Source organism: Merops nubicus, unplaced genomic scaffold (assembly GCF_000691845.1).
Source record: "Merops nubicus isolate BGI_N331 unplaced genomic scaffold, ASM69184v1 scaffold3339, whole genome shotgun sequence".
NCBI lineage: Eukaryota > Metazoa > Chordata > Aves > Coraciiformes > Meropidae > Merops > Merops nubicus.
Window position 1 is genome coordinate 4,561 of NW_008629990.1, and position 10,136 is coordinate 14,696.

Below are 10,136 nucleotides of genomic sequence, written 5' to 3' on the forward strand. Positions count from 1 at the left end.
CAGTAGGAGTCCTCCCTGCAGCCCCAGTGACACAGCTTCCCTGCTGGGAGAAGCTCATTAAAAGGAGAATTTTGCAGGATTTAGCTTGCCCCAGCCTGGGGACTTCTGCCTGAGCAGGGCTCTGGATCTCAGTCTCCTTAGGTGTGTTGATCAAACCCCATCATGCTGACCCAGGTAATATTTCACCCAGCAAAGCAGCAGCTAAATATTTTTAGTTCTCCAGACCACACACAAATGAAAGGAAACTGAATAAGCTCCACTATTCCTCACGCCCACCTTTTTGGAGCTTCTCTGCCAAGAGGGGCAGCCCCAAGAGGGTGCTTTGATTGTTAAAAACAGGAAGGTGCCAGCTCAGAGGGGCTAAATAAAACCTTTAAGTCACTGCTAGGTGCCCCTACAAGGACTGGCATGAGCAGGAAAGTCCAGGGGAAGATATTTAGGTGGGTTTGCACAAAGTTTATGCATTTCTGCTTAAAAACAAAGATTTGGAACACAAACCTGCTCTCTTTATTCCATAAGGTAGTTCAAATTTATCGCTCCCGTGGAACTCTGCCACTCTGATGAAATCATTAGCACACAGGAACGGGTATATTTTGTCAACACTAATGAAGAAAAAAACCCAGAAGTTTCAAAAATCCACATGATTTGAATAAGGAAATAATTAATGCAATTGCTTTTTAAAAGAAAAGCTTTCTTTATCCTACTTCAAGTATCACTGATTTTTAAAAGAAGAGAATTCATGAACACAGGGAATGAAAGCAGATGAAGAAAAAGGGAAGATCTTAAACTGTAAAATATAGCTAGAAAGTAAGATAAAATTATTTTTCTGCTAGTATAACTATATAGTAATTAAAATCACATCCTTGAAAGCTTATAAGACAGTATATTTAAAAGAATGCACAACCCAGGAAGACAGTGAATAAACTTCATGTTTGAAAAGCACCTAACAAAAACAGCAAGAAAAATTAAGATTTATTATTATGCATGGCAATTTAATAAATAAGAATAGGATTTGAAATAAGTCATTTTAACTTGAAAATACCACCTCCTGCAGACAGCAGCTTACCATTCCAAACAAGTGACACTTTCTGGCTCTGTTATCATTAGTAAGTAGTTTGGGGCAACAGGGATATATCCACACAGCTAAAAGCTGTGGAGTATGGTTCTCATGTTCACATTACACACATCTCAGCTGGGGTTTTTGTGGGTTTATTATTATTATTATTATTAGGTAGAGGGTTTTGTCTGTCTGTTTGGATTTACTCTGAACCCCCTCTAGTAGGGTCCCACAGATTGAACACTCCTTAGGAGCTGCAGCACATTGGGTGTGCTCCTGCAGTGCCTCTTCTTGCTCAGCCAGAAATCAGATGTCTGCAAGAAGCCCAGTGCACATGCACCAGGGCCACCCTGTGATAAGCAGCATGGCACGTGGGGCTCACAAGGAGGTTTGTCTCAAAATCACAGTCCTGCAACCCAGCCCATGAAGGCATCAGACCTTATTGAAGTGCTGGGGTTTAAACCTCCAGCCCTGAATGAGGGTAGGTAGGTGGATGATGGCCACAACTAGGCAAGAAAGCCCCTCCTGACTGGGTTTTGACTGGTGTGATGTGGGAGCAGAGGGAGGAGTCTGGCTGTTAATGATAATATCATTCTACATTGGGCAAGCAGTCAGCAGAAGACTCATAGGAGTCTGTCTTATGGGATAGAATGAATGGGTCACTTCTTTCTTCAGGAGACAGTGACCACAGACAAGGGTTATCTCAGAGCAGGGAGGGGTCTGTTGGCCCTTGACTTGGCAGAGATGGTAATAAATATATGAACAGCAGACCCAGTCCTGTCACATGTTAGCATGTCCTTGGCTTCACCTTAGAGTTAAGTGGGCACACACTCACTCAACTGGCTGACTTCATACCAATCCTGCACACTGGGTCTTATATTAAAACATTAACACAGAAGTGTACAGTCCCAGTGAGAAAACCTAGTGTGGATCACAAACAGCACATGACTTGTTTCTCCATTATGAATATTAATAGTTCTTTAAAAAAAAAACCCTCTCAGTTTCACAAATCAAGTATCTCACCCTTTACACTCTACAGTCAGAAGACACTAACAGTAAAAAGGAGGAAAAAAACCCCCACAACCCAAGCAAACAAAACAAAAAAAATCCACAAAAAACCCCAAACACCACAGCTCACACACCAAGAGCTGGGCCACAGGGTAACTAAGCAAGGCCAACTAACATGATTAGATTTAGACATCATGCACTAAACACCCATATTAACTTTAATAACTTGCTGTTCCAAAGCAGCTGGTAAGCTTAGACATAATAAATAATTTACCTACTGCAAAGAGATTCTTAATTCTAGCTCTGGTTCCTTTCCAATAAATAATTCTGCCAGGTTAGAAATCCTTTCAACCTCCCCAGGCTATTACCAAAGTGCACAGACCAGATCTTCAGCTTGCACCAACTATTTCTGTAAAGGAGCTATAGACATAGGCAAGAGACTCTGTTGTAGTTCTGCACCCACCTTCTTCTGGCTGTCCTGCTGTACCTGACACACACACAGCCTGGGCACACTCCATGGGCAAGGGACCCAGGACTGAGCCAGGCAGCTAACCAAAACTCAGGCTACAGCATTGCTTTGGAGAAGACAAGCTTAAGATCCTTCCATGTTTAAAGCCATGTTTTCTTGCACACAAAAAGGACCAAAATGAAGCAGCAATGGTGTCTTTGCTCAGAGCTTTAAGACTCCTCCAGCCAGGACTTTCTCTAAATATCTTTCCAAGCTTTCTCAGGGCCATACTCAAGGTTTGCTCAAGCCAACAGCATAACCAGTATGCCTCTGGTCCTGTAGCATTTCCCTCATCTCTCACTGAAGACTTGTGCTTGTAAGAACAAAAACTTGCAGTATTTCCTCACAGACCTCTCCAATACATTTTTGTAAGCAGACACATCCTTTGTTTTGGGTTGAAGCTCTTTCTTTTCATCTGATTGCTTCTTTATAATGGAAGCTTCCTATGAGTACCTTAAAGTGGAGGACATCTACACAAAATTTAACAATACTACAGAGGAACAAAACCATGAATCATCCCAAATTTCATTAAAATTGAATTCTGTTAAAATTCTACTATAGGGAAAAATGTTTAATTCTTAATAGCAGAATGACTGAGTTTCAGAGTTGGACATGAAGGCTTCTTTTACAAGAGAAGTAGAGGGGGCAGAAATTAAGGCTTGTATTTCATTAGTTAAAATAGTTTCACTGTTACTAGCTCCAATATCTGAACAGGAAGTATTTATTCATTCAGTAGATACACATGTTGAGCTAGTTGTGTGGTATTGCTCAGATGCTGATCAGTGGCAAGCTAAACAATTCCCATTGCTACAACCAGGAAAAGCAGCAATGAACCCAAGCCTAATAGCTCTACTTCCAGAGATGAATCTAAAGATGAAATGGTCCAGAATATATAAACAGTCCATTTCTATCAGCAGAGCCTTTCCTTCCCTCTGTCACTTCCCACTGAAGACTCACCCCAGTAAAGATTCAAATGCTGGTTTCAGGAGACAAGTGTCCAGTGCATTCCTTCTCTCCACAGCTGTAGGTGGCAGCCTGCAGAAGAAGGATGTCAAAGAAATAGCAAGAACAGGAATGAGCAGCAGTTATAAGCTTGGACAAGCTCAACTAGTAAAATATGATTCCTGAGTTAAGGCCACACCAAATCTTCATGATTGCCTCCCTCTGTTATAAGGATGAATCTCTCTCATGGTGCTGTGATTCCTTTTACCAGCCAAGGCTGCTCCAAGAGGTCTGCAGCTTCCCCAAAACAGCCATAACCAGAGGAGAGCCCTCAGGCCCATCTGCAGAGAAGCAGGACATCTGAGCTGAATCACCCCTGCAGCCATAGCAGAGAGCAGCACCTGCACTCCTCAGAGAGGAGAGGGGAGGGGAATAGGCAGCACCACATAGGGAACTTCAAGGAAAATGAGGTTCTTTAGGGATAAGTATTCCTCTCATAACGAGGCTAAGACCTACACTTCTAAACACATTCTTCCCTTGGTGATTTAGCCCAATTAATAACAAATATGAAGCCAAGAAGGGAGGGTAAAGTTCATTGTGAGCAGTGTGTGCATCTGGGCTGCATTAAGAACAGAAGGATGAAACCACCACATTAGAACCACAAGCCAAACAGACCATTGAGGTTAATTGCTTTTGGTAACCTCAAGTTGTCATGTGAATCCTGACACTGAGAAAGCAGCCTGTGAAATGTATCAGCTGGCCAGCTTGTTGCTTTCCAGCAGCAGCCTCAAAGGTGGCATTTTGCAGGAGGGCTTTGGAGAGGACAGAGGCCTGCTTTGAAGTTTTAGGCATAGGCCCTCATTAGTCTCACAAACCTAATTGCAGGAATTTATTAACACAAGATCTGCTTATACACACACTTCCACTTCACAAGTGAACCACACCTCTCATTTATTACATTTTAAGCCCAAAAGTTGCCTTTGTAGCTCTGCTAGTTTTACTCAAGTCAGAATTGCAGAAATTTGGAAGTCGTAAACAAATGTCCTTCCAACAATTCAGTGCTTGTAACAGTCACTGCAAGTGACCATAAATATGAACCAAACACTGGGAACAGGACATGGACACATTCCTTTCTGCCAGACATGTTACAGTTGTGTTCATAACAGACACAGATGTACAAGAACCAACTGAACAGGGAGCCTAGGGACAAAGTTGGCAGATTTTAGTCTCGATTCCTCCCACCTGCCCAAAAACCAACCAAGGAAACCCCACCACAAAAGTATTCAACAGCTGAACTTACTGGGTGACTCCACCAGTCTCGTAAGAAGGAGGAGCCCTCACAGAGGAAGTCTGTCCATAAAAGCTAATCCTGCAAAAAGGGAAATGTCACAACACTGTGGTTTGCTGCAAACAGAAACCACAAAAAAAACCATTTCTATCAACTGTAGGCTATAAACAAGACAAATAGAGGCAACCACTACTTTTAAAAGCTCTCACTATTATCTCCATAACACAAACACACTGGTCAGTCCCAGTCATGGCTGTGCAGAGGCCAAGGGAAACTCCACTTCTTCAACAAGCACCCCAAATTTCAGGTCCCAAGCCACCTGTCCCATGCAGCCTGGAAACAGTGAAGGCTTATTTCCCAGAGGGGTGCCACTGGGACTCAACAAATTTCAGCTTTTAAAAAGGTGCCCACTACACCTGAAGTTATCCCCATGCGTGGAGCAGATCTTTCCCACATCACTTCTGAGAAGTCTGAAGGAAGAAGCCAACACTAAATACACATGGGAGCAGACATGGACACATGATACAAGCTACCTCTCCTCACCTGAGCATCTATTTCCATGAAACTCAGAGGAGCTCCCTGTCTGTAAGGTCCCAGCCTCTCCATAAAACCAAGTTCAAATCAACTACTAGGTTTAAAATGTGACATGAGAAAAGGGGCACAATGACAGAACAATCACATTCACCCCCTCACAGTACAAAAAACCCAACCAGCCACCAAATGAGCACACACACAGAGTAGTAATGACTCCTGTTGATTACTAGCACACAGATGTGCAGCAACAGAGCACCTCACAGCCATGAGGGTGTTGGCACTACAAGTGAACAAAGCATCAGCATACCAGTAGAGGTTGTTTCTCCACAGATTTCCATGCAGTATGCCATACATAACAGCAGCAGCCAGGATAAAAAACAGAAGAATTCGTTTCATGACTGGTAGACCTGAAATGAGAGAAGAGCAACACAAGAAATTTAATCCCAATCATGCTGTTAACATGAACCTTTTAAAAGCATCTGGGCAGCTAAGAAAGGAAATTATTACAGTTGTTCACCACCATCACAAATCTGGTGGGGAGAATCACTCTGGTTTGATTTCTCAAAGTCCCAGTGGCAGGCACTGAATGCTGCTTTGCCCCTACCACACAGGCAAACTCTGCACAGAAGCCCCAAGAGAAACTCACTCTAGGTTCTCTCCAAAGACACAAGAGGAAGGTGGGCTCTTCCAGAAGCATGTCTGTGTAGGAGCCCCTTTCTGATCACTGGCATGCCAAAGAAACCAGTCTCCTGGGTCAACAGTTGACCTGTTCTTCTCTCTCTTGCACCACCCACTACCAGTTTCCATAATTACACAGTTAAACAAGCACTGGCACTTTGCAGGAGGCAGATAGGCTGATGGAGCAGAACAGGGTACAAGCTGTCAAAAACTACTGGTTTTATTTTTTTTTTTTTTAGGATCACCAAATATTCTTCAAGTCTGGTTTTGTACATTTAAAGCTGCACATGCCCTTTATGTCCTGCATTCTCCAGCTCCTGCCACAGGCCAGACTTCACTGCTCAAATGATAGAATGCTATATTCACACATCTCAGAGGGAGAAGTTAGGACCCAATCTGTGGAACTCACTAAGTTATGGAGAAACAGCAGAGAAAGTGTTCATTTTTCAAAGAGAGCTTGTACCTCAACACATCATCTAGTAAAGGAAAACCAGAGAAATGTCAGAAGCTCGTGTATCTGGCAAGACATGCTGGAGGAAAAGCAAATCCTGCCCTGCTCATGCCTAACACTGAGCTGCCCTTTCAGCAGGCATGAATGAACCCTTGTTGCTTCACCTTGTGAAAAGTCCAAAATAGCCATTCTGACCACAAGTTACTGTGGAAATTTACTCCAGAGCTGTACCCTTCTCTGATTTTCACTGCTCCCCCTGTGATGGTAAGCAGGTTCCATGCACAGAATGCATCAACACCTACCCTCATATCTAGATTTTAAAGTGAAAGTAGCAAACAGCTGTCCAGCAGAACCAAGCCCTACCCAAACACACTGCTGCATTTTCTAAGAGCAAGGCCTTTGACTTTACTGAGGTTGGTTGAGTGTTTGGGGTTTTTTTGTTTATCTATGTGATTTTTTTTTAATTCTATGTTGCTTAGAAGGTTTAAAGTCCTGTTATCTTAAACCTGGGCTGAACAGCCCCAAGGCAATAAAACTCAAGGGAGAGATAGTCCAAGTGATTTACAGCAATATGCCTCATACTAGCACCATCTTAACATCATACCTTGTATTAAAGGCCAAGAAACTACTGGAGAGAGCTGCATTTTGGTATTAGAAATTGAGGAGCAAACTACAGGCACTCACATAGCTTCACCCCTGAAGAGATACCTAACAGTGAACTATTTGCTACAAGGACTTGAGTGCAACAAGCCACCACTTTGTTATTTATCTCCCCCTCATTCTTCACAAGGGTTTAACTGTAGGGATCAGAGGTGGGGTTTTATAACAGCACCTACCAGGAAAAAGCCATGCAGTGAACAAGCTATCATCTATCAACCTTAAGGCTATCCTCCAGGCTGTCCTGCTGTGAGCTGAAGAAAATACTCCTAGATTACAGCTGTCACAATTTCAACCTTTCATCCCTCACTGGGAAGTAACACTGCCTCTCCCTTAGAGTTCCAACTCCCTTGAGTCTTCCTGAAGAGTCACTGCTCATTTTGACAGTCACACTCAACTTCTAGAGCAAACACAAAGATTTTGCAAAAATTTTCTAGGAGGCTTTTCCTAAAACTGCAAGAACACGACAAGAAAACTCACCTGCTGGGTTTAGTCCAGTGTCATTAAGAGCAATTAGCTCATCTTCCTTAGTGCCATCACATGGCACATACAGGACAACCAGGTGATCAGACCCAGACAGCATGAGCTTAGGAATGGCAGGTCCTGCTTGACTAACCTGATCTCCTTCTATGACCTGGCCCACTTAGTGGATGAAGGAAAGGCTGTAAATTTTTTCTACCTAGACTTTAGTAAAGCTTTTGACACCACTTCCCACAGCATTCTCCTCGAGAAACTGGCTGCTCATGGTTTGGATGGGTGTATGCTAGATAAAAAAAGGGCTGGATGGCCAGGCCCAAAGAGTGGTGGTGAATGGAGATAAATCCAGTTGGCCAGTCACAAGTGGTGTTCCCCAGGGCTCAGTACTGGGGACAATTCAATTTAGTAGCTTTACTAACAAATTGGACAAGGGGATGGAGGGCACCCTCAGCCAGTCTGCATATGACACCAAGTCAGGCAAGAGCATTGAGCTGCTTGAGGGTAGGAATGGTCTACAGGGGGATGTGGACAGGCTGGATTGATGGGCCCAGGCCAACTATATGAGCTTCAACAAGGTCAAGTGTCAAGCCCTTGACTTGGGCCAAGATAACCCTACACAATGCTACAGGCTGGGGAAGACCCAGGGGAAAAGGACCTGGGGGTGTTGCTGAACAGCCACCTGACCATGAGCCAGAAGTATGCCCAGGTAGCCAAGAAGGCCAATGGCATCCTGGTGTACATCAGAAATAGTGTGGGCAGCAGGTCCAGAAAAGTGCTTGTCCCCCTGCACTTGGCACTGGAGAAAAGGAGCCTCAGGGGAGACCTTATTGGTCTATACAGCTACCCAAAAGGAAGTTGTGGAGAGGTGGGTGCTGGTCTCCTCTCACAAGTAACAAGTGATACACCAAGAGGAAATGGCTTCAAGTTGTGCCAGGGGAGTTTAAGTTGGATATTAGGAAAAATTTTTTCACTGAAAGGTTTGTCAAGCAATGGAACAGACTGCCCAGGAAAGTTGTGGAGTCACTGCCTCTGGAGGTATTGAAAAGACCTGTAGAGGCACCAGGGACAGTGGTGCAGTGGACTTGGCAGTGCTGGGTTAATGGTAGGACTTGATGATCTTAAAGGTCTCCTCCAATCTAAATGATTCTGTGATTTACTTGAAAAAGATGCTGTGCTTTTGGGTTTATTTTTTTCCCCCTTTTCAATATTGTCAATATTTTTACTGCCTCTTGCTTTGCAAAAGTTTGCTAAAATCATCTGTTTACTTCTTACTCTTTAACTGAAGCAATGCAAAATTCAGTTAAACAACAGAACATAATGAACCAACTTCTCTGATAAAGTTTTTAAATTTACAACTGATTAATTTTCTGATTTTGCTGACTGTTTTATATGAGAACCTTGCTGAAGAGTCAGACCAAGCTGCAAAACAGAGAGAAAACAAGGCAAAGCTGTCCAGAAAGGGTCTTTTAACAACAAAAATATAACAGTATTATTCAGATGAAAAAAAAAAATGCTCTTTGTAAAATATTTACAAAGATGTTCATACAGCCTGCAAAAAATTCATTAAAACATGAGAATAAAAGTCAGCCTCGTTCTTCAAACAAGATCACAAGGAATGTGTAACAACTTGTAGTATCTTATGTAGGACATTCAGCCTGGCACACACATGAGAATGTAGCATCATTCAGGGTGCACACCTAGCAGCCCTTAGGAACATGAAATGGTCTTTAATTACATGTGTCCTCACACTGTCCAACCCCCCAGTGCCTGATTTCATTCAGTGCTTTGAAGAGAAAGTTCTGAAGTCAAGAAAGTTGGTGTTTTTAGTGAAGACTTTCTAAGCTGGTTTAGTAAACAGGACCATTGCCTTGTTTACAGAAGAAATGACTCTCGGTGTGTTTTTCATGGTGACAGCACTTCCCAGCTCCCCCTTCCTGTTTTAAAAGAGCTGAGTGTTACAGAAAGTTAATCAAAGGAAAACAAACTCCTACAATGCAATTATTGCACTAGAAAATTCCCACAGTCAGAAATGCAAGAAAATGGGCAAGTGACAAGACACAGTTCAGATGGGAGAGGACAGTCCCTTTCCAGCTTATCACAACACAAGTTAAGCCCATCAACCTGACTGACAGAGGTCACAATGCCCTTAGGTCAAGGTCAGCCAGGGTTACACAAAACAAGGACAAAGCTGGAACTCAACCATTCAATTCCCTCCTCTTTCTGAGAAGCCTGCAGCAATCTACACAATGACAGGGGCAAGGAACCCAGCACCCCAGTGCCCAAGGTTCAGAGGGTTTGCTGGTCAGTTTTTTGAAAGTAAGCAAGCAACAGCATGTGTGAGTCTTGTAAAAAGACTGATGGGCATTTTTTAATAGGAATCTAAGCTAAATTCCACTGTTCAACTTCCCACCCCTCCCAAAGCAGAGCTACAATCACAGAATTCAACAAGCCAGACTCTGTTCTGGTATTAAGAGATCTCAGAGATCAGCCTGTATCTCCTACAGAGAGTTGGGTCCACCCCAGCTCCCACCAATCC

General features: G+C 43.2%; 1 protein-coding gene across 1 annotated transcript in view; it reads right to left on the reverse strand.

Moving 5' to 3' along the window:
* LOC103779474 (type 2 lactosamine alpha-2,3-sialyltransferase-like) overlaps positions 1 to 7,706 on the reverse strand; it is a gene marked incomplete at its 3' end in the record, with an annotated part of 8,420 nt that extends 714 nt beyond the window's left edge. The window contains exons 1-5 of the mRNA XM_008947099.1: positions 7,604 to 7,706; positions 5,645 to 5,744; positions 4,816 to 4,884; positions 3,531 to 3,608; positions 499 to 602 (exon numbers count right to left, since the gene is read on the reverse strand). Coding sequence (XP_008945347.1) covers positions 499 to 602; positions 3,531 to 3,608; positions 4,816 to 4,884; positions 5,645 to 5,744; positions 7,604 to 7,706 — 454 coding nt within the window. The remainder of the gene's footprint in view (positions 1 to 498; positions 603 to 3,530; positions 3,609 to 4,815; positions 4,885 to 5,644; positions 5,745 to 7,603) is intronic.
* Positions 7,707 to 10,136: the final 2,430 nt, after the last annotated feature.